Source organism: Oreochromis aureus, linkage group 3 (genome assembly GCF_013358895.1).
Source record: "Oreochromis aureus strain Israel breed Guangdong linkage group 3, ZZ_aureus, whole genome shotgun sequence".
Classification (NCBI taxonomy): domain Eukaryota; kingdom Metazoa; phylum Chordata; class Actinopteri; order Cichliformes; family Cichlidae; genus Oreochromis; species Oreochromis aureus.
In genome coordinates, this window is record NC_052944.1 from 24,057,790 (window position 1) to 24,082,887 (window position 25,098).

General features: G+C 40.1%; 1 protein-coding gene and 1 non-coding gene across 2 annotated transcripts; one reads left to right on the forward strand and one right to left on the reverse strand.

The window, feature by feature from the left end:
• The first annotated feature begins 2,247 nt into the window (after nt 1-2,247).
• On the forward strand, nt 2,248-2,321 carry trnai-aau. Its single transcript has one exon. It is a non-coding gene; the product is annotated as a tRNA-Ile (tRNA).
• A 16,700-nt stretch (nt 2,322-19,021) lies between these two features.
• Nucleotides 19,022-22,796, reverse strand: LOC116317042 (thialysine N-epsilon-acetyltransferase-like). The gene is made up of 6 exons (XM_031735697.2): nt 22,560-22,796; nt 22,224-22,275; nt 21,383-21,466; nt 20,122-20,223; nt 19,990-20,030; nt 19,022-19,538 (listed from the first exon to the last, which is right to left on the reverse strand). The coding sequence occupies exons 1-6, from the start codon at nt 22,620-22,622 to the stop codon at nt 19,371-19,373; spliced, it is 510 nt and encodes a 169-aa protein (XP_031591557.2). The 5' UTR covers nt 22,623-22,796; the 3' UTR covers nt 19,022-19,370.
• Between the last annotated feature and the right edge of the window lie 2,302 nt (nt 22,797-25,098).

The window sequence follows — 25,098 nt, forward strand, 5'->3', positions numbered from 1 at the left end:
CACCTTGTGCCAGTAGGAAAGTACTATTTTAGGTACTCTGTAAATTATAAATGTATATGAAACTGCAGTTTAACTTATATCTGTGATAATTGGTCCTCTCTGCTTCAGGTACTAATGTGATATTGTCAAGGTCCGACGGTCCTCGGCCGGCCCACGATATCGTGTTTTCTCTCCCTCTCCCTTTTGTTTCTCTCTGTATGTTTGTTTACGTCCGTCGGGGGAGCGCGCTCCTGGGGGCAGGGGCCTCGTGGACTGGGATTGGGCAGGGGTCCCCAATCCCAGCCGGTGTCCCTCCAGGTTTTAGATCTCACCCTGGGTCAACACACCTGAATTATATATGATTAGTTCATTACCAGGCCTCAAGACATGCTGAGGAGGTAATTTATCCATTTAAATCAGCTTTGATGGACACATCTAAAACCTGCAGGGACACCGGCCCTTGTGGACTGGGATTGGGGACCCCTGCTTTAGAGGGTGGGGTGGATGTGGATGTGTGTCTTTCCACAATGTCTGTGTGTGTGGATAGGCCTCGGTCTGGAGCTCCCTGGGGCACTGATACTGATATTAAGGGTAGGGCTGCTCAATTAATCGAATTTTAATCTAGATTACGATCTGGGCTTTCAACGATCATTAAAAATGACTTAACCGATTATTAGCACCTCCCTCGTGCTGCTCCGTGTGGCAAATCGAGCGCACCTCTCTGCGTTTCGAACACGCGTCACAATTAAGAGGACCCGAGGGAAGCTCGGAAAGCTCGGAAAGCTAAGCAGAAGTTATTTGTAGAGGAGAGGATAATGGCTGCTGAAGAAAGAATGCCATTGGTTGAAAAGAGAGGTAAAACGACTTCAGTGGTGTGGAAACATTATGGGTTCGCGGAGTCAGACGTGGATCAAATATTGTGCAGTATTTTGAAGTTCACAAAACATAGATGTTTACATTTTTCATTTATTTTTTATATTGCAAACATTTCCACTGTAATAAGTATTTGCACACTATTTTGTATTATTTTTTTGACAATCTTTTAAGCCATTATTCAATACATTGTTATTGTTAAATAAATATCGTCATATAATCGAGATCTCAATTTCAGTGAAAATAATCGTGATTATCATTTTTGCCATAATAGAGCAGCCCCAATTAAGGGTGGGAAGATTCCCCTTGTTGCTGCTCTGCAAAGGTATTTTTCTATTCCCTAGACTTAAGTTTGCAGTAACGGACTGGATAAAGAGATTTCTGTGTTACTCAGACTTCTGCAGAGTGAGTTGTAGCTGAGAAATACTGAGTCTCATAGTGTTGTCTGTTGTGGTACTCTCTTAAGAAATGATAACAGTTTCTATTATTCTCTTTTTACTACACTATTCTCTACACTTTTTACACTGTTTACAAGAGCACTTCTTATTTCTGGTACTGCATTGGCAGTGTGTTTGGGATCATGGAGTGATGCTAAAATTGTTTCACTAACTCATCTAAACTAGGCATTTTGTAGAGGGTAAGGCAGTCGTGCAAGTTGTTTGACTTGAAACGGCAACTTTAATGTTATTTCAAATTCATTCTCAAAATGTATGTGGCACTATGATAAAGATGAATAGATGAAAATAGTAGCCCCCCATTTTATTTTTATGCTTAAAATCACTTTTTTTTGAAAGACTACTGTTAATGTCTATTTTGCTGTGATATAAGTTTAGCCACTAGAGGGCACTCGGTGTGTTATGCACACATGACACGTCGCTAAAAGAGGTGTAGTGAGACTGTACAGCGCTGCACTGAGTAACTCCTGTTAACCTGCTGTTTCTTTGTTTTTGCAGTTTCTGCAAAAATAAATATGTTGCACAGGACATGAGTTGGCCCATCATTTTCTACAGTGTAACGTACTTTTTTTTTAATTTATTGCATGCCTAATACCCTGTTGTGCAAACTTGTTTTTAGGATTTGTGATTCTGTCCAGTGTTCCCCTCTGTACCTTGGTTCCTTCTCAGCTAACTTTAAAGGCAGAGTGAAGGTGGTGGACACAAACGTGACTGAAAATACAAAAAATTTAAAATATACCACCTGTTTTGAAAACTAAATCATAAGGCTGAATATGAAATTGCACTAAATGCTTAAAGTTTCATAAAAATGTATTAGAAACACACCAAGCATGTAAAATATGGCAGTATCAGTACACAGTATTCATGCAAATAAATAGTAACTACAGTCACTATAGTAACTGTATAGAATAGTAACATGGCCTGGCTGGTTTGGAAACATGGCCGGTTAGCTCAGTTGGTTAGAGCGTGGCGCTAATAACGCCAAGGTCGCGGGTTCGATCCCCGTACGGGCCATCAACTACTTCTGTAGTAGTAAGACTACACACCTTTGTAGCGGGAGTCACAAGTTCGATTCCAGTAAGGGTCCTGGCTAGACCCCCATGCTTAAAACCAAACCCTGGAATGGCGCAGCTATGTCTGCAGCCTCTCCGCAGCTCGGACACAAGCATTTCACTACATGTTGTACTCTGTATAATTATGTATGTGACAAATAAAGGTTGTTGTTGTTGTAACTGTTGGTGAACCTTAAACTTGGAAAAGTAATTAAGTTCCAAAACCTAAACTGGACGATAAATCCCACACCTCATCTTCTCATGCAGTGACCTGTCCAAGGCTACACAGTTGTGTCAAATATTTACTCTTTTTTCTTTTTTTCTAACTCTGTCAGCACCATGGTTAAACCACAAAGTATTTACCAGAGCCTGAATACCTAAATCCCTGGGATTTTCAAGAATTATCCTCTTTCTATTTTTAATAAACCAAGTTTCTCAATTCTCTGTAAAAAGTGTAAAAAGGTAAAAGTAATTGTTTTTGATTCAGAGATGTGATGTTCCTGTGTAGATGGGGATCAGTCCACCAGGGTCTGCCACCTGACAAACACTGCACATGACCTCCAAGGCACCTTCTGGGGGTGGTGGGCCTACAGGAGGATGGGCTCATGTCCCCTGTTTGGGTGGTGCAAAGCCTGGCCCCATTGACTAAGGCCCGGCCAGCAGGTGCAAACCCTCGGTCACCCTCCCCAGGGCTGGCTCCAGGGTGGGACCAATGTACCCTATCCTGGGCAGGGTGAACTGTTCCATAGATTTTCGTTACTCACCAAGGACCAATTTGCCATGCGAGACCCCACCAGGGGTCAAAAATCCCTGAACAAAAACAAAATTGCCCCTGGGATCTCTAGGACAGACCAACCCTCCACCATGATAAGGTAAAATTTTAGGGAAGGGGGGGGGTGGGGGTGGGCTCTGGAACAAGTATCCTGGAAGAAGGTCTGGACTCTGTCTCAGTCTGGAGTCGCTCTTGGTGAGAGATGGCGGGCCGGGTACCTTAGTATCCCTCGACGTGTATGATGGAGATTTTTTTTTTTTTTTCCAGTGGACAAGAGGATTTGTTTCCTGTGCTTTTGAGTCAAGATACTGGTTCTTACTGTCATCTGCACCTATGCACCAAACGACAGTTTAAAGTACCCAGTCTTCTTGGAGTCCCTGGGTGAGGAGCTTGAGGGCACTTGACCTGGGGACTCTGTCATTCTCCTGGGAAACTTCAATGCACTTGTGGGCAATGACAGTGAGACCTGGAGGGGCCTGACTGGGAGGAACGACCTGTCGGTCTTTAACCTGAGCGGTGTTCTGTTACTTGACTGTGCAAACCAGAGTTTGTCCATAACAAACACCATGTTCAAACATAAGGGTGTCCATAAGTATATGTGGCACCAGGACACCCAAGGCCGCAGGTCGATGATTATTTTTGTAATTATATCATGAGCTCTGTGGTCAGATCCCCCACAGCTGTGCCACGGACCACACCCCGCCACAGACGCAAACTAATGAAATGAGGGCTACTTACACGGATGTGGCAAAATACTAGTGCTGTGAGATATATACAAGTGTGTGGGCAAACTAGTGCGACTATGAAAATGAGCAAAGCTATATACAAGGAAGAGGGGAAAACTCTATGAAAGACAATTAGCACTAGAAGCAGTAAACAGACACGTGACATTACGGAGTTCCAGAGTTCCGGACACAGCAACGAGAGGAGAGAAGGAGTGTTGAACTGTACTTTTTGCCTACGAAGAAAAACCCTACCCTCCACTGGAGAGAAGCAAGGGCGAATGATGGCTGCTGCGAGTGATTCTTTAATGTATTTCTCCATAGCAGCGCGCTCTGGATGGGACAGGTTATAGAGCTGGCTTGATGGCAGAGTAGCGCCTGGGAGTAGCTTGATGTCGCAATCGCAAGGTCTGTCTGTGGATTGGCAAGGTGAAGGCTTTGCTTTTGCTTAATACTTCCTGTAGTTCAAGTTGGCTACTCTCTGGCCTGCCCAGTCTAAGTGGGGATTGTGTACCTCTAGCTAGGGGAAGCCCAGAATCAGTGAGGTGTCCGGCGAGCGGAACATAAAAAAGGTGAGTGTTTCCCTATGATTACTTGAGGTGACAAATCTGACGAGCTCTGTCTGATGAGTTATGTGCGCAAACACGGGCAGATCTAACTCCCTGAGGGGAATGTTTAACTGTGTAACTCAGAGTCGATTAAATTCTGTTCTGCTCCAGTGAAACGGTGAAACTGGGAGCTGAAAATGGGGTTTTGAGCTAATGTGTGTTCCGCCCACTCGTAACCCCAAATCTACCAGTGGGCAGAACCTTTTACTTTCTTAGGACATGAAGATATCAAGTGATCGAACTTACCGCAATAAAAGGATGCATGAGACCTGAGACGAAGATTCTTGAGGGTGCATGGGACTTTGCCCAACCAGTGTTTTGTAGACTTGGAGAAGGTATTCGACTGTGTACCTCTGAGAGTAGTAATATACCTATAGCTTTTTTTGCCCCCCCCCCACCCCTCACCCCCCACACCCCCACCCGCATCCCCCTCCGCGTCCATGTGTGCGCGAACGGACCTTGCGTGTGCATGTGCGCGTGAACGGACTTTGCAGTTCAGAGATCATATGTTTACATGTGTTTAATAGCGTTTTATTTAATGAAACCATTATGTGTTTTACTTAAACTCTTTTTTAAAGGATTGTATAGGTCTCAGAGTTCTGTTATTTAGACATAGATGATTTAATTTAACTAGTTTAGGGGTATTTTTCTTTAGGGCTCTGAAACACACACAGAGGCTAACAGTTTTTAAACAGAAAGTTTTTTCCACCTTCTAAAAACACATATTCACACACAGCATTTAATTTAACTAGTTTTAGGGGTATTTTGCTTTTTTCTTTAGGGCTCTGAAACACACAGAGGCTAATAGTTTTTAAACAGAAAGTTTTTTCCACCTTCTAAAAACACATATTCACACACAGCATTTAATGTAACTGTTTTAGGAGCATTTTGCTTTTTTCTTTAGGGCTCTGAAACACACAGAGGCTAATAGTTTTTAAACAGAAAGTTTTTTCCACCTTCTAAAAACACATATTCACACACAGAGGCTAATAGTTTCAAACAGAATACCACAAACAGCAGGCATTCCTTTAGAAATAAACAGGGATTCTTAATTCTGCAACATTTAGACAGAGGGGGTTACAGTTAGACCCCCTACAGTCAGCAGAAGAGGCCATCCTTATCAACAGCATCTCAATTGTACTGCCATAGTTTTCAATACAAACAGTCTCCTTTATCTTATGGCAGAGGTCCGGCTGTGCTAGGTCCATCGGTGCCACCATTACACGTTCACCTTTTATCATGCCATTACACTTTGTACTGACCATCCTCCAAACAGGCATCACCTTTGTTTACACCTTTATCTCTGCATCTCAGAGGCCAGCTGAAACCAAGCCCCACACCTATATAAAAATGCCCTAAGCAGCCACACTAACCCTTTACATCGGTCCTTGAGAGCATAACACTTTCGTTCATCAGCACGAGCATTTTACTTTTAATTTAACTAGTTTAGGGGTATTTTGCTTTTTTCTTTAGGGCTCTGAAACACACAGAGGCTATTAGTTTTCAAACAGTGTCACAAATAACATGTATTCCTTTAGAAATAAACTGTGATACTTCTAAAAACAAACAAACACATATTCTTTCCTCATCACTAGCCAATTCGCCATTTTATTTAAATATCTGAATTTTCGGAATGATGATCCAAGCGGGACACAGAGGCTGCTAGTTTAACGCACCAGAATGCAAATATAAATAAAAGCATGACTATCCTGAGAGCCTAGCTGCAGCGACACCTTTCTTTCAGACGGATGCCTGGATGTGCGTTGGAGCCGACTGTGCTACCCGCACACAGCGTTTCTGACCTACGGGCGCTGCTTATACAACAGAGAAAAGCAACAATACAGCGTGTTTCTCTGCTCCAAGACATCGGTGGGCCTTTCACACGGTAAGCATGTCTGTTATACCCAGCACATAAATGTCTGTATGTCAGTGCTGATTATACAAACCCTGTTTAAAATGTGACACATATGTTGTCCGAAAACAAATCCTCTAAATTTGCAAAGTTACTGATTTAAAATATATTTTCGAATTTTTAGTTGCATGTCAAACACACGATAGACTCTTGAGCGTATTTATTTATATAGCTACATTCACAACGGTACAACCATGCTAAATAAAAGATACCCAAGCACCAAAGCACTCTAATGCAAGCCTCTAAACTACATGTTGATAAGTGCATGAAGTTAACCTCTACAGCTGAAAACAGTATGTATCCGCACTCTGAGGGTCTGCTGAATTGTTTTTAATATTGCGCTTTTTCACGAACTGCAGATGATGAATTCCTCTTTATTGGACATAGTGTCCTTAAGCTATTGTTGCTCATACTCACTGAGTTCCCTAGCTACTTCTTTACTATGTCAGTAAACTTTTCGAAAAGGAAGGTGTTGTAGATTTAAAGAAACATCCTAATTGAAGCAAAGGCAAAAAATTGGAATGAATTTTATGTGACTGTTCATATTAAAGCCAACAACAAGTGAAAATCCAAAACCGACTCCAATGCTTTGTATTAATGATCTCCCCCTCTCTCTCTCTCTCTCTCTCTGTGTGTGTGTGCGTGAGTGTGAGTGTGTGCGCCCTCACAGAAGGAAGGTCACAGCAGGAGCTTTTTCAAACGTGTTTCCAATCATCTTTACAAGAAGTGTAGCTCATACAATGGTATTATTGTATTATTTGCGATACTTTATAAATATGAAACTCTAAAGATTTGGAGTTCATGCAAATTGTGAAACAAGAATCTAAATATTTGTGTCACAATGATTTCTATAAAAGCATGTTGTTTATGGGCATAATGTAACAAATCTTTTGTGGCCCTATTAATGATCACTGGTAATTGAAGAGGAAGCTGAACCCAGGCTCTGGACATTTTCATGACAAGTGACAGCGCAGACATCTGCTAATGAGAGAACATGTTTTATCATCATAAACACTGTGATATGAAGCATCGTTAAAGTGTCACTTCAGTAATGTTTTTAATAGATGACTTTAAAACACTAAACTCTAATTTCTGTGGTTTATTTTAAGCTTACAGAATATAACATGTGGTAAGACGATGAGTTTTACTTCTCACTGTCCGTGTTATGTGTATCTATTTATCATGTATGCTACTTTGCTCTGTGGACTGTAAAATGTTTCATTGTGTTCATAAAATAAACCAGACTTTCACCGTCTGAATCTTTTACTGTTTTTCTGCTTTTGTTCACTACAAGTTTGACAAACCTACAGATATCCAGAGTTAACTCACTAACAATGTGGAGCAGTCTCAGTGTATTTAGCTGCTTTTTCCCTAAACACAACCAACTGAGAGAAACGCTTGCAGGCCTCACTTTGGTCATTTTGAACGTTGAAGGAGATTTGCTCCATAGACACCTTATACTAGTGTTCTATTTAAATTCAGATTCCTTTTATAGTTTGCAGTTTCTTTACTAACACATTTGTAGATAAGTTTATTGCTGAACCACACAGCTAGCAGTCTCACTCACTCTCTAGGTTTTGAAGTTTTGTGTGTGTGTGTGTGTGTGTGTGTGTGTGTGTGTGTGTGTGTGTAATGGTTTAGTCTATCAAACCTTACCCTTTTTCTCCCCAGTATCACAACAGTATGACTCCCAAAGTACAGATCAGTAAACAACCAATGATTCTAAAGCCAGAACAGAAAGATACAGTTGGAAGATGCATGATTGCGTTTTTTATGACGCATAGTAAAACTACCCCTCTTCTTCTTCTCTGTGTTGTTGTTGTTGTTGTTCTTGTGTGTGTGTGTGTGTGTGTGTGTGTGTGTGTGTGTGTGTGTGTGTGTGTGCCTTAGAAGTCAAATAATACATTAGCCACACTTAAAAATACAAAAACATCTGAATTTCATTTAGAACTGAGATTCTAAGTTGTAAGCAGAAATCTTATCCTCAGCCACAAACATGTTTCCCCACTTTCACAATGCTGAGGTGTCAAATCCACAACCCCCAACAAATGGTTTGTTACACGCGGGTGTGAAGGGCATGCTTTACTTACACACCCTCACACACAGTAGATTTTTAAAGTTTTTGGGGACAATGGTTTAGCCACAGATGTAACTTCTACTGTTGATAAAAACCACTCCACCTGTTTATTTCTTAAGAAATTAAGCTCTTATTTATACATGCCTACACAATAATAGACACCGTGTGCTCTGTGACATTATAGTCTTCTACTTCAGCGTTCATTGGTTTGCATTTTAATCTCTCAACCTTTCAGGTTGTTATGAACGACTTATATTTCTAACATTTTGTGATATAAAAGTGAACCATGTGGGTTTTTTTTTTATTTTCTGTGTGATGGAATGACTTAAGACACGAGTTATTTAAACAATTCTAAATGACAGTGTGATGGTCATAGTACTTTATGCTGGACCAAATATGTTAAGGATAATGTTTATCAACGTAAAATTGCAAAGAACCTTTGAATAGATTATAACATTTTGTAAACAGTTACCTCAGAACCTGTACTGTCAGCCCTATGTATGTATGTAAGGTGAAACTTTCCACAGTACTTACACTTAAGTAACTAAACACATAAAGTCACCCTTTACCAATAATCCACTGCTCCTTGAAAAAAGTAGCACAAACAGACAACTGACTCAGCAATGATGAGTAGAGCTACCCCGAGGCCGAGACTCAAGCAGAAGAAAATTAAAAGTTTTGGTTTCTGCGGCTCGAAAAATTAAAGAAAGTATGTTTAATAATTCAACAAGACCTACACTTTCAACACACATACATTCAAATTTTGGATCAGACTAACATCGATGTTGTTCAATAGTTTTATCCGTTCAAAAAGCCATTTTACGGCTTTAATGTTTCCAGCTGATAAGGAGAACGAGTGCATTTTCATCAAATGGGCGCCCAAAGGCTTTAAACATCCGCTTTGTCTGTAAAGACAGTATCAAACTACAGAGCATTGTTTTTACTAAAATTCAACATTTTCAGATGAAAATTTGGCTGCTTTTTTCACTGTAACACCCCCCTCATTGCCATTTTTAGGATATTCTCGGTGATCCCATTTTTATCATATTTATGCTTTTGGGACTGAGGGTATCTAATACGTACGTCGTCACAGTGTATTGTACTACCAACTGTGAGGGCTCTGCTTTTGCTTTGAGCAGACTGTTTTTTATTTTGTCTCCTGAGTGTGTGTTTTTCAAACGAGATCCTCCTCCTCAGTTTGATTTTGTTACCACAAACTTTGTGTAAAGTTCACAACAGAGGTAAAGAGATTTAAACACACCAGTTTAAGGAGGCAGGGTTGGACCAGCTGCGCAGGGCAGGTGAAACAGAGAGTGTCAGGGAGATGTGCAACAGAAGCAGAGGAACATTTTACAAGATGATAAATGGCACATTTAGGAGATTAAGGATTTGTTGACAAGATTAAAAGACACGGCCGTCAGAGTTCAACAACATTACAGTTTGATTAAATAAAAGTTTTAAACTACACAAGGTTCATTTTCTCCTCTGATAGTAATCATATTAAACATGTCAAGAAAGAAAGAGTACAAAGAAAAATAGTAAATGTGTGTCTAATTCAACTCTTCCTGTGAACCTTATATGGTGAACCTTATATGGTGATGGCCAGAGGGGCCGATGGCGCGATATGGCAGCCTAGCCTCTATCAGCCTGCCCCAGGGCATCTGTGGCTACAACAGTAGCTTGCCTCCACCTGTGTGTGAATGTGAGAGTGAATGAATAGTGGCATTGTAAAGCAATTTGGGTGCCTTGAAAAGCGCTATATGAAATCCAATCCATTAATATTATTATTATCATTATTATATCATCCCTTAATATGTTCGGTGTTACAAACTTGAAGAATCAGAAAAAAGATCATCAGACATTAATCTAATCAGTTTTCAGCCTTCATTCATTCATATTGAAAAGTTGGAAATCTTCCCTGCTAGACCAAAGTGTAGCGTTTAACACCGTTGACCATAACATTTTATTACAGCTATTATTAAATGGAGAGGCCTCTTCACACACTGAGGTTAATTATGAAGCTCCACAGGCTTCTGTGCAAAGAACAGTTCTGTTTACATTATAAGTGCTTTAGAAGACATAGCGTACATTTTCACTGCTATGCATATGATACCCACTTTTATTGGTTAAACTGTCGGGATGTCTTAGACACATAATGAGCTTTAATTTTCTGCTTCTAAGTTCAGATAAAACTGAGGTTATCGTAACGGGGAGTAAAAATCTTAGAAACACTGGCTAACAAAATCCTTACTCTGGACGGCATTGCCTCGAGTAGTCTCTTGTAGTCATTTGGCACATTATAAGTAAAATTGAAACATACAATCCCATAGCACAACATCAACATTTATTTATATACAAAAATAAAATGCTTTTTTCACAGAAAAGCCTTGTAACTTCATATTTTATCAACGATTACGCGGGTACATAGGGTAAGTCCTCATCATTATCCCATAGCGGTTCCGGTAATCTCTCAGGACCTTGGAAGGGTGGCCATGCCCAGTCTACCTCATCAATGTCTGGAGAGTCGCCGAAATACAAAAAATCTTCCTCGTTGTCAGTGTCCATAGTCCACAGTTGTGGTGGTGAAGGGGGTGGGCTCCACTCTGATACTGGTGAATACGGTGCGTCTTCACTCCAATCTTCAAATGCAGGGTTCGTGGATGGCTCTTCAGAGAGTAAAGAATGCCCAGCATCACTGATAGTACCAAGTACCAAGTATGTACCAGGTTCAACCACTTTGATGGTTGATTGAACAGAAGGGCTGGAAGTTGCCATTTTCATGGAGAATTTCAAGCCCAACAGATGAAAATTACCGCTCTTTTCCAAAGTTGCAACTGCTAGAGAGACACGTTGGCCAACTCTACGGTTTTTGAAAATTGTTTCCACTCCTACCCACAACCTTTAAGATCAACCCACTTCCAGATCACGCCCCCTCCTGTTATTTTAAAAAGAACACCGCCGTCTCAATCCCTCAAACCTTGTTTTAGCTCAAAAACCAGAAGTATGGCCTCTACAGCCCTGCGCCACACTGAGGAGGAGGAAGGTTCTGCGGCCGAGGGCACAATAGTACCTGACACGCCCGGTTACTATCGCCCCTTGGAGAAGCAGCAGCAGCAAGCCGACGAGCTTGACGGTTGGGCATCTTCTTTTTTCATCGACACCGTGAAATCCGCGGTGTATCATCTAGTCAACCTAGTAATCAACAGGTACCTCACTGACGAATGCAACGGCTGTAAGTCCGATCACCCCCGCCAGAAACAACACGAGTGTGTGCAAGTCTTGGAGGATGACTTTACGCTGAAAATTATCACAGCATCAGAAAAGACTCCTCACCCCACGTTTCATTCCATCTATTCAACGGCTTCTGATTGCTCGCAACATCAAAATGGACGACGTCAAAGTCCGCATGGTGGCGGAAACTCTCTTGCACGAACTGAAATCGGAAAGGAAAGTCTTTGACGCCATAGCCGAGGCATACACCAATCTGGTGGGGTTGGACATGGTGAAAATCAGACAGTTACGGCTGGTCGCAGAGTGTTACAAAGGAGGCTGCTAATGTTTTCTTTGAAAGACTGATTTTTCTTTCTTAAAACGTGTAACCTGCATTTTACCAAACAGTGTATCCTACATTTAGTGCATTTTTAAAACATGTACCCGCGTAATCGTTGATAAAATATGAAGTTACAATTCTTTTCTGTGAAAAAAGCATTTTATTTTTGTATATAAATAAATGTTGATGTTGTGCTATGGGATTGTATGTTTCAATTTTACTTATAATGTGCCAAATGACTACAAGAGACTACTCGAGGCAATGCCGTCCAGAGTAAGGATTTTGTTAGCCAGTGTTTCTAAGATTTTTACTCCCCGTTACGATAACCTCAGTTTTATCTGAACTTAGAAGCAGAAAATTAAAGCTCATTATGTGTCTAAGACATCCCGACAGTTTAACCAATAAAAGTGGGTATCATATGCATAGCAGTGAAAATGTACGCTATGTCTTCTAAAGCACGTATAATGTAAACAGAACTGTTCTTTGCACAGAAGCCTGTGGAGCTTCATAATTAACCTCAGTGTGTGAAGAGGCCTCCATTTAATAATAGCTGTAATAAAATGTTATGGTCAACGGTGTTAAACGCTACACTTTGGTCTAGCAGGAAGATTTCCAACTTTTCAATATGAATGAATGAAGGCTGAAAACTGATTAGATTAATGTCTGATGATCTTTTTCTGATTCTTCAAGTTTGTAACACCGAACATATTAAGGGATGATATAATAATGATAATAATAATATTAATGGATTGGATTTCATATAGCGCTTTTCAAGGCACCCAAATTGCTTTACAATGCCACTATTCATTCACTCTCACATTCACACACAGGTGGAGGCAAGCTACTGTTGTAGCCACAGATGCCCTGGGGCAGGCTGATAGAGGCTAGGCTGCCATATCGCGCCATCGGCCCCTCTGGCCATCACCATATAAGGTTCACCATATAAGGTTCACAGGAAGAGTTGAATTAGACACACATTTACTATTTTTCTTTGTACTCTTTCTTTCTTGACATGTTTAATATGATTACTATCAGAGGAGAAAATGAACCTTGTGTAGTTTAAAACTTTTTATTTAATCAAACTGTAATGTTGTTGAACTCTGACGGCCGTGTCTTTTAATCTTGTCAACAAATCCTTAATCTCCTAAATGTGCCATTTATCATCTTGTAAAATGTTCCCTCTGCTTCTGTTGCACATATCCCCTGACACTCTCTGTTTCACCTGCCCTGTGCCGCTGGTCCAACCCCTGCCTCCTTAAACTGGTGTGTTTAAATCTCTTTACCTCTGTTGTGAACTTTACACAAAGTTTGTGGTAACAAAATCAAACTGAGGAGGAGGATCTCGTTTGAAAACACACACTCAGGAGACAAAATAAAAACAGTCTGCTCAAAGCAAAAGCAGAGCCCTCACAGTTGGTAGTACAATACACTGTGACGACGTGACGATTAGATACCCTCAGTCCCAAAAGCATAAATATGATAAAAATGGGATCACCGAGAATATCCTAAAAATGGCAATGAGGGGGTGTTACAGTGAAAAAGCAGCCAAATTTTCATCTGAAAATGTTGAATTTTAGTAAAAACAATGCTCTGTAGTTTGATACTGTCTTTACAGACAAAGCGGATGTTTAAAGCCTTTGGACGCCCATTTGATGAAATGCACTCGTTCTCCTTATCAGTTGGAAACATTAAAGCCGTAAAATGGCTTTTTTTGAACGGATAAAACTATTGAACAACATCGATGTTAGTCTGATCCAAAATTTGAATGTATGTGTGTTGAAAGTGTAGGTCTTGTTGAATTATTAAACATACTTTCTTTAATTTTTCGAGCCGAGAGAAACCAAAACTTTTAATTTTCTTCTGCTTGAGTCTCGCCTCGGGGTAGCTCTACTCATCATTGCTGAGTCAGTTGTCTGTTTGTGCTACTTTTTTCAAGGAGCAGTGGATTATTGGTAAAGGGTGACTTTATGTGTTTAGTTACTTAAGTGTAAGTACTGTGGAAAGTTTCACCTTACATACATACATAGGGCTGACAGTACAGGTTCTGAGGTAACTGTTTACAAAATGTTATAATCTATTCAAAGGTTCTTTGCAATTTTACGTTGATAAACATTATCCTTAACATATTTGGTCCAGCATAAAGTACTATGGCCATCACACTGTCATTTAGAATTGTTTAAATAACTCGTGTCTTAAGTCATTCCATCACACAGAAAAAAAAAAAACCCCACATGGTTCACTTTTATATCACAAAATGTTAGAAATATAAGTCGTTCATAACAACCTGAAAGGTTGAGAGATTAAAATGCAAACCAATGAACGCTGAAGTAGAAGACTATAATGTCACAGAGCACACGGTGTCTATTATTGTGTAGGCATGTATAAATAAGAGCTTAATTTCTTAAGAAATAAACAGGTGGAGTGGTTTTATCAACAGTAGAAGTTACATCTGTGGCTAAACCATTGTCCCCAAAAACTTTAAAAATCTACTGTGTGTGAGGCTGTGTAAGTAAAGCATGCCCTTCACACCGCGTGTAACAAACCATTTGTTGGGGTTGTGGATTTGACACCTCAGCATTGTGAAAGTGGGGAAACATGTTTGTGGCTGAGGATAAGATTTCTGCTTACAACTTAGAATCTCAGTTCTAAATGAAATTCAGATGTTTTTTTGTATTTTTAAGTGTGGCTAATGTATTATTTGACTTCTAAGGCACACACACACACACACACACACACAAGAACAACAACAACAACACAGAGAAGAAGAAGAGGGGGTAGTTTTACTATGCGTCATAAAAACGCAATCATGCATCTTCCAACTGTATCTTTCTGTTCTGGCTTTAGAATCATTGGTTGTTTACTGATCCGTACTTTGGGAGTCATACTGTTGTGATACTGGGGAGAAAAAGGGTAAGGTTTGATAGACTAAACCATTACACACACACACACACACACACACACACACACACACACACACACACACACACACAAAACTTCAAAACCTAGAGAGTGAGTGAGACTGCTAGCTGTGTGGTTCAGCAATAAACTTATCTACAAATGTGTTAGTAAAGAAACTGCAAACTATAAAAGGAATCTGAATTTAAATAGAACACTAGTATAAGGTGTCTATGGAACAAATCTCCTTCAACGTTCAAAATGACCAAAGTGAGGCCTGCAAGCGTTTCTCTCAGTTGGTTGTGTTTAGGGAAAAAGCAGCTAACTACACTGAGACTGCTCCACATTGTTAGCAAGTTAACTCTGGATATCTGTAGGTTTGTCAAACTTGTAGTGAACAAAAGCAGAAAAACAGTAAAAGATTCAGACGGTGAAAGTCTGGTTTATTTTATGAACACAATGAAACATTTTACAGTCCACAGAGCAAAGTAGCATACATGATAAATAGATACACATAACACGGACAGTGAGAAGTAAAACTCATCGTCTTACCACATGTTATATTCTGTAAGCTTAAAATAAACCACAGAAATTAGAGTTTAGTGTTTTAAAGTCATCTATTAAAAACATGAGTCAACATTACTGAAGTGACACTTTAACGATGCTTCATATCACAGTGTTTATGATGATAAAACATGTTCTCTCATTAGCAGATGTCTGCGCTGTCACTTGTCATGAAAATGTCCAGAGCCTGGGTTCAGCTTCCTCTTCAATTACCAGTGATCATTAATAGGGCCACAAAAGATTTGTTACATTATGCCCATAAACAACATGCTTTTATAGAAATCATTGTGACACAAATATTTAGATTCTTGTTTCACAATTTGCATGAACTCCAAATCTTTAGAGTTTCATATTTATAAAGTATCGCAAATAATACAATAATACCATTGTATGAGCTACACTTCTTGTAAAGATGATTGGAAACACGTTTGAAAAAGCTCCTGCTGTGACCTTCCTTCTGTGAGGGCGCACACACTCACACTCACGCACACACACTCACACTCACGCACACACACACAGAGAGAGAGAGAGAGAGAGAGGGGGAGATCATTAATACAAAGCATTGGAGTCGGTTTTGGATTTTCACTTGTTGATGGCTTTAATATGAACAGTCACATAAAATTCATTCCAATTTTTTGCCTTTGCTTCAATTAGGATGTTTCTTTAAATCTACAACACCTTCCTTTTCGAAAAGTTTACTGACATAGTAAAGAAGTAGCTAGGGAACTCAGTGAGTATGAGCAACAATAGCTTAAGGACACTATGTCCAATAAAGAGGAATTCATCATCTGCAGTTCGTGAAAAAGCGCAATATTAAAAACAATTCAGCAGACCCTCAGAGTGCGGATACATACTGTTTTCAGCTGTAGAGGTTAACTTCATGCACTTATCAACATGTAGTTTAGAGGCTTGCATTAGAGTGCTTTGGTGCTTGGGTATCTTTTATTTAGCATGGTTGTACCGTTGTGAATGTAGCTATATAAATAAATACGCTCAAGAGTCTATCGTGTGTTTGACATGCAACTAAAAATTGAAAATATATTTTTAAATCAGTAACTTTGCAAATTTAGAGGATTTGTTTTCGGACAACATATGTGTCACATTTTAAACAGGGTTTGTATAATCAGCACTGACATACAGACATTTATGTGCTGGGTATAACAGACATGCTTACCGTGTGAAAGGCCCACCGATGTCTTGGAGCAGAGAAACACGCTGTATTGTTGCTTTTCTCTGTTGTATAAGCAGCGCCCGTAGGTCAGAAACGCTGTGTGCGGGTAGCACAGTCGGCTCCAACGCACATCCAGGCATCCGTCTGAAAGAAAGGTGTCGCTGCAGCTAGGCTCTCAGGATAGTCATGCTTTTATTTATATTTGCATTCTGGTGCGTTAAACTAGCAGCCTCTGTGTCCCGCTTGGATCATCATTCAAAATTCAGATATTTAAATAAAATGGCGAATTGGCTAGTGATGAGGAAAGAATATGTGTTTGTTTGTTTTTAGAAGTATCACAGTTTATTTCTAAAGGAATACATGTTATTTGTGACACTGTTTGAAAACTAATAGCCTCTGTGTGTTTCAGAGCCCTAAAGAAAAAAGCAAAATACCCCTAAACTAGTTAAATTAAAAGTAAAATGCTCGTGCTGATGAACGAAAGTGTTATGCTCTCAAGGACCGATGTAAAGGGTTAGTGTGGCTGCTTAGGCATTTTTATATAGGTGGGGCTTGGTTTCAGCTGGCCTCTGAGATGCAGAGATAAAGGTGTAAACAAAGGTGATGCCTGTTTGGAGGATGGTCAGTACAAAGTGTAATGGCATGATAAAAGGTGAACGTGTAATGGTGGCACCGATGGACCTAGCACAGCCGGACCTCTGCCATAAGATAAAGGAGACTGTTTGTATTGAAAACTATGGCAGTACAATTGAGATGCTGTTGATAAGGATGGCCTCTTCTGCTGACTGTGGGGGTCTAACTGTAACCCCCTCTGTCTAAATGTTGCAGAATTAAGAATCCCTGTTTATTTCTAAAGGAATGCCTGCTGTTTGTGGTATTCTGTTTGAAACTATTAGCCTCTGTGTGTGAATATGTGTTTTAGAAGGTGGAAAAACTTTCTGTTTAAAAACTATTAGCCTCTGTGTGTTTCAGAGCCCTAAAGAAAAAAGCAAAATGCTCCTAAAACAGTTACATTAAATGCTGTGTGTGAATATGTGTTTTTAGAAGGTGGAAAAAACTTTCTGTTTAAAAACTGTTAGCCTCTGTGTGTGTTTCAGAGCCCTAAAGAAAAATACCCTAAAACTAGTTAAATTAAATGCTGTGTGTGAATATGTGTTTTTAGAAGGTGGAAAAAACTTTCTGTTTAAAAACTGTTAGCCTCTGTGTGTGTTTCAGAGCCCTAAAGAAAAAATACCCTAAACTAGTTAAATTAAATCATCTATGTCTAAATAACAGAACTCTGAGACCTATACAATCCTTTAAAAAGAGTTTAAGTAAAACACATAATGGTTTCATTAAATAAAACGCTATTAAACACATGTAAACATATGATCTCTGAACTCGCAAGTCCGTTCACGCGCACATGCACGCGCAAGGTCCGTTCGCGCGCACACATGGACGCGGAGGGGATGCGGGTGGGGTGTGGGGGTGGGGGTGAGGGGGTGGGGGGCAAAAAGCTATAGGTATATTACTACTTGAGTACTCTATGGGAACATGGTGTGTCACGAGTGAGGGGAGAGGGGAGTGGGAGAATGACAGACAGATTGGTTCTATGGTTGCAGCAATGCGGACACTACCGGTCAGCTGAGTGATAAAAGCGAAGCTCTCGATTTACTGGTTGATCTACCTCCCCACCCTCACCTATGGTTATGGAAAAAACAGATTGGGCATACAAGTGGTGCAAATGAGCCGAAGTGTGGTTGGCCTCTCCTTTAGAGATAGGGTGATGAGTTCAGCCATCTGGGAGCAGATGTCAGCTGAGAGCAGAGCTGCTACTGCTCTGAGCTGACCTGGGAACCACTTTCTTAAAAAGGTGGCCAGGAAGAGGGAGGTCTGGACTTAACTGCCTACGCTACTGCCCCTGTGCAGCCCTGGATAAGTTGAAGAAGATGGATGGAGGGATCATTCCTCAACTTTAAACCCTGAGTACAGCTCTATAAATTATGCAGATATTATGTTATTATTTCTTTCATCTCATCGTGTGCAGTAACCACGGATGATGGACACAGAAACAGGACTGTGTTGAGTTGTTCATACCATTCAGGTTCACACTGATTTGATGTCTGGAAGGTTCTCAATGATGTTAAATAACTCCTCTATAAGTGTTAAACATAAGGTAGTGAGCCTGTTTTCAATATATAGAGAGTAGAAAGTAGAGATATTTGCATTACAATATGAAAGTAAAATATTGTCAGAAAAATACTCAAGTACAAACACCTGAAAATTCTTCTTAAGTACAATAATGAAGTATTTCTGCTTGATTACTTACCACCACTGGCAGCCACTAAATATGGAAGACATTGTGTGAATTATGTGCCTTATTTGTAACTTAACGCAAAAAATGATCAGGAGAAATATATGTAATTAGCTTTATTCTATGACGTTATACACTTTAATGTAAAAAACCTCTCAGGACTGGAACATCCACTGCCTGAGAGCCAAAATGTAACTGCAACTCAATTAGAAAACCTAAGTTATGCCATTTATCTGTATACAGACATATCTATCATATCATAACTATATTAATTTTTAAAGGCATGTTTCACAATAAGCCTATGTGCACAGACCTTCAGAAAGCCTGTGTAGTGGTAGGGCCTTCATGTTGTCAGATTTTGGAAATGAGCCACTGAGTGGTGCTCCATCCCTGCAGTGCGTGGGCTGACTTCATGGCTGCAAGGGTCACAAGGTCATGATGAATTGGTTAAAGTTGAGCCAGGTGCTTCAGCGCCTCTCCCTCGCAGCGCATGCAGTGGTAACCCATGGTAGCAGTGATATTGAAGCAGCCCTGGCTGAGGTAAAAGTCCATCGATGGTTTGTTCCAGTCCAGGACGGTGAAGTTGAGCTGGTGGCAACCAGCAGCCAGACCCAGCTACAGGAGAGCAAAATCAAGAGGAAATAATAATAATGGATTGGATTTATATAGCACTTTTCAAGGCACCCAAAGCCACTATTCATTCATACACTGGTGGAGGCAAGCTAGTTGTAGCCACAGCTGCCCTGGGGCAGACTGACAGAAGCAAGGCTGTCATATCGCGCCATCGGCCCCTCTGACCAACACCAGTAGGCGGTAGGGTAAAGTGTCTTGCCCAAGGACACAACAACCAGGACAGAGAGCCCAGGGATGGAACCGGCGACCTTCCGGTTACAGATGCGCTTCCCAACCCCCTGAGCCACGGTTGCCCTGCTGAGCTGAAATGTAGCATGGAGGCTGCTTCTGTATGCTACCTCTGAGACACTATTTAGTACTTTTTGCTCGGAAATATTGAAAATCGCAAAATCTTCAAGGTTTATCTTCTACATTGTTTGCATGTTTCACTCACCTGTGCCACCTTGCTTATTAGTGCTTTACCAACGCCTTTCCCTGAAAGACAGATCAGGTGGATTGCTTGAGACCTTTTGTAAATACAGATGCACAGTGATGATGAGACATCTTCTCAGAGGCTGTACTGTACCTCTGAACTCAGGCATCACATACAGGTCCTCCATATAAATGGCTCTGCCTGACCAGGAGCTGTAAGCATAGAAATAAAGCGCATAGCCGATCTTTGTGTGGCCTGACAGAAGAAAAAAAAATCAGTCTGAGTGATCTTACAGTTTACAGTTAACAGTTTCAGTATTCATGAAAATTGTAAATTTGTTTGAGTTAATGACTCTGAACATTTAGCACAATGATTATTCACAGCATAATGCTTTACTTTACACTGTAAACACATAAATATGTATAATTTCCTTTACATCAATGAAAAAACTATATGATTTGTGGTGCTGCTCACAGTTAATGTGCAGCAAACTATATAAATGAAACCTCACATTTCCCAGTGGTGAGGCTGGTTAGGTCATTTTAACCACTATAACTTCTCTTTTTTGTTTTTGATTACTTAGAGGCAGCAGAACATCTGGAGTCATGTTGCTAGTGACCAGGGACACTATGCAATATATTCAGTTTTAGAATTTATATTCAGTGTTAACTGTAGCCTGGCTTAAAATGTTAATGCTGTCTTATTTTAATGAACACTGTCATATGCAAAACTAGGGTGGCACTAGGGGTGGAAAGAGGCCATTTCAGGGTGGCACATGCCACCCCATGCCACCCCTCTAGATCTGCCCCTGCTAGTGACTTGATCAATCTAATGATTCTAAGTCCAAAACTATTTGGCTGCTAACTTCTCTGCTGATTGGTTCTGGACAGTTCATGGATTTATTGAGTTTTTCTAGCAGCTGATGGGAACGGAGCACAACATTAATGAGGCCCAAGACATAAGTAGCTACTTCTCATTATAGACTCTGATATTTGAAGTCAGCAGATAGTGGACAGCGGTGACTGTGTGGAAAAACACCTGTGTCATGGAAGGAAAAAGCACAGCTGGGCAGCAGAGAGTAAGTAAGCAAATAAGAAGTGTTTATGGAAGTAGACTAATGTACAATAGAAAGTACATTGGCAAGAAGACTTACTTGTAAAAAACTAAAAAGGAGGCTTTCAACACTTTTTGTACCCTGTTTGGGTTTCATAATGGTTTATTAAAGTTTACAGAATAATAAATTTGCTTCCAAGAACATGAACATAAAAAAAGAAGAGAAAGGTGACTGTTTCCTATATTTCTTATTGTGTTTTCCTGACAAGCAACAAAGACTTTTCACTACACTGATACTAACTATGCCTGTAGGTCTTAGAGTGAGCACAAACAGTGTGTAAAAACTGAGTGTAACATGCACCTTCTTTGGTTTTGTGCTGTTCTGGCACCTCAGCGATGATCCCATGAAAAAACGGATTATTGGAAAAGCCATCTTGCTCCAAGTCTGAAAAGAAATTACAGACATAAACTTCCATCCATCCATCCATCTATTTATTCTCTTTCACTTATCCTTGGCTGGAGCCTATCACAGCTATTATAGACAAATATAATTTTTTTTCCATAATATTAAGGTCACACATTACAGCAGGGGTGGGCAACTCCAGGCCTCGAGGTTTTAGATCTCACCTTGAGTCAGCACAACTGAATCAAATGATGAGTTCATTACCAGGCCTCTGGAGAACTTCAAGAAATGTTGAGGAGCTAGTTTAGCCATTTAAATCAGCTGTGTTGGATCAAGGACACATCTAAAACCTGCAGGTCACCGGACCTCAAGGCCTGGAGTTGCCCACCCCTGCATTACAGAGTGTTTGCAAACAGGTGTTTTGGACAGAAGAAAGAGGTTAAGGACAGTTGGTGGTGGAATGAAGAAGTGCAAGAAAGTGTTGAAAGAGGCTAGAAAAGAAGGTTAGGGTGAAGAGAGTGTGCTGGAAAGATGGAAGGAACAGTTTGAGGAACTGATGAATGAAGAAAATAAGAGAGAGGAGGACGGGTGGAGGATGAAAAGTGGGAATGTGGTTGGTTCAGAATAGATGTACTATTTTTTTTAAAAAGGAGAGAAGTAATATTCTTAGTTTTATTTTATGCTTACATCAAAGCCTTATGTGGCTTTGATGTAAGTGTTTCTTGAGTCTCTGGGTGTCTATGAGAAAGAGAGCAAACTGCTTTTAAAATGATGTTGTCTTCTTGTTGTCATACACTACCTTTCTGGGTCACTTTCACATGCTCTGCCAGTTTCACATACTCTGCCAGTTCCTGGAGAAAATCATAAATAGCATCAGCTGCCATCATTTATCAGGACATGCTAACATCACTGTTCCTCAGCCGACCTTAAAAACATTATTTACAGGCAGTTTATTAACCTGTTTGCACTGAAACTGTAGAGCAGGGCGAGCACAGTTCATCCGATAATATCTCACTAATCTAATGATAACAGCAACACTGTGGTTTTGAAAAATTGCATGGATTTAAGGTTTACAGTCTAATATTCTGAATCGCACACACAGCTGGACTGCATGAGCGTCCACATGTCAGCTCACCATGATCATCCGCGCGATGTCTTTGCAGTCGTCCAGGTTTGCCTCGCGGATGGAGAAGTCCATGTCAAGTGGATGTGGCGAGGTTTTGTTCCAGTCTGTTAGAGGACGGACTGTGAGAAGTAGACGAGCTCTGGCTGTGAAATTATTGACACTTTAGTTTGCTTTGCTCCTCTGAGTCCAGAGTGTTACTTCAGTATCAACAAACAGCAGACATGTCCTGGAACCACTTTGACCTGCTCCTCCCTGCTCTGCAGCTGGATGCACTCGTATAGGCTGGAGTGTGTGCCACTGAAAAATCTGATATCGATCCAACACCACGCAAATACAGGACCAGAAAGAGAGAAGTGTGCCATGACTGAAAGCAAATGCATCATCAGAATGCTTTATATAACCTGCTTCCATACTACTCTCTAGTAAACTAGACTTTAAAAGGAATGGAAAAGCGGATCATTATAAAGGGATATTTTAACAAAGGGCATTCAAACAAATGTTTGAAATTTCACTGATTGTTTGACAGTCCAGTCCAGTCTGGCAGCCTAGTCTAGCTTATTATTAACTCCTCTCAATCCAAGCAACTGGAGACCAAAAGTAGTGACCGCTGTCACAGTTCCAGGTGATCCAGAGGTTATTATAATTCAGAGAAACTGGTCACGCAAATAACTTGTTATATCAGTTAATACAAATACACAGTACACAGCAGTATGCATGCACAGCATGGTGGTAATTTATATTTCTGTTCATTAAAAACAAAATAATAACCAGTCAAAGATTCATCTAAAATGAATTGTTAAAAAGAACAACCAAAGTATGACACAAACGTTTAGGTAAAGAAGCATCATTATATAAAAAATAAATACAATTTTAGTCTAACAGTGAGGGATTTGTTTCATGGAGATGGGCTTTGTCCACCAAACAGCGAGAATAGCTTTAGTGTTTTGTTTTTTTAAATTTGAGTATGAACTGATACAAAATGCAGCAAGATATTAAAAAAAACAGTTTTATTGATTATAAAATACACTATATCAGATTCATATCGGTATCAAAAGATATCCAAATAAATGATATCGGTATTGGACATAAAAAAGTGTGTATCGTGCCATCTCTACTGTGAATACAAAAAAATCTGAATGAATTGAAAGCCAGTAATTCTTTCTGTTCTCAACACTAAACATTTTAACAAACAAAAGATCATAGCAACAAAAAGCCCATCAAGCAATAATTCATGCGACAAAATAAACAACTTAAACCAAAAATGTGCCCCCTTGTGCTTATAACGTATAAGACTGTAAAATAAAATGTGACCTCAAATTACAGAAACAAAAGTCTAGACAGTGACTATAAAACCAACTGACCAAGAACATTCACTGGTGTCACAGCTGGTTTATTTAACGTTTTCTTTAACGGTGTATGGGGAGATGTTGACATGTGCAGTTCAAAAGATTCACTCAACATTCTTCATTTTGCAGTGGATGACTTTTCAGCTGGTTGAATAAATTCGTGGTTATGCTACCTTTTGCGGCAATAGTTTTACAGTGTATTTTACAAATTGCCATACTTTGTTCGACATCCTCCTTGTGAAGTCTCCCTCGCACTTGGTTGGGGGTAATCATGCATTCGCGCCATTCGCATCAAGTATTTTCAATATATCGCCCACCCCTAGTTGCAATACTTCAACCAGTAGCTAGCATTATGGAACAGGAGTGAGCATAGAGAGTAACTTATTTTTAAAATTTCAAATACAGCTGTGCAACTCAGGTAGAAGCCCAAAATCATACAGAATAATCAGGGACACTTTCTCACCACAACATGAACAACCTACATGCCATTATGTCTGCATGAATGTATTTGGGAAGTCCTTAGGAGTTCATTCTCTACACTGTTAAGCAGAGCCTGTTCCCACCTAAGTGCCCTACACTAAGAAGGCCACCCAGGTAAGCAGGGTTGGACTGGGACAAAAAATCAGCCCGGGCATTTTGACTAGAGACCAGCCCACCAGGTATTATAGGAAAAGCCATAAAGCCTTTGAATGAAAACAAACACTGTTGTCACAGTGATGTACACTGGCTTGTTGGTATATGTATGATTTCTATACATTTTACATCAGATGATCACTTTGGTTGTAAAATTCAGATAATTATTTATTAAAAGCGAGACATTTTAAATGAGAATAAGGAAGAAAAGTATTTCTTTTTGCCCTCCTTTTCCAGTTAATGCCCTACCCCCCTGGCAAAACTTTGGTAGACCCGCCCCTGCACAGTTACCAGCTGTCAGCTACGTAGAAAAGGATCCTGGTGTTATTTGTCTATCAGAAACCGTTCATTATTTCCCTTCAACTCATTCATGTCCCCTAAAAGGTAAACCTGTTTCTCCATCACCTGTTCAGCTTTAGTGATTCAATAAGGACATCTCCTGGTTTCATCTTCATGTTTTCCTCTCACTACATATCTTTTTTCTGTTAACCCATAATAAAGTGATAAAAGAACAAAGCTTCACGAATGTTTTTTGTGACAAAGAAGTATCTGTTCCAATCACTCTATCA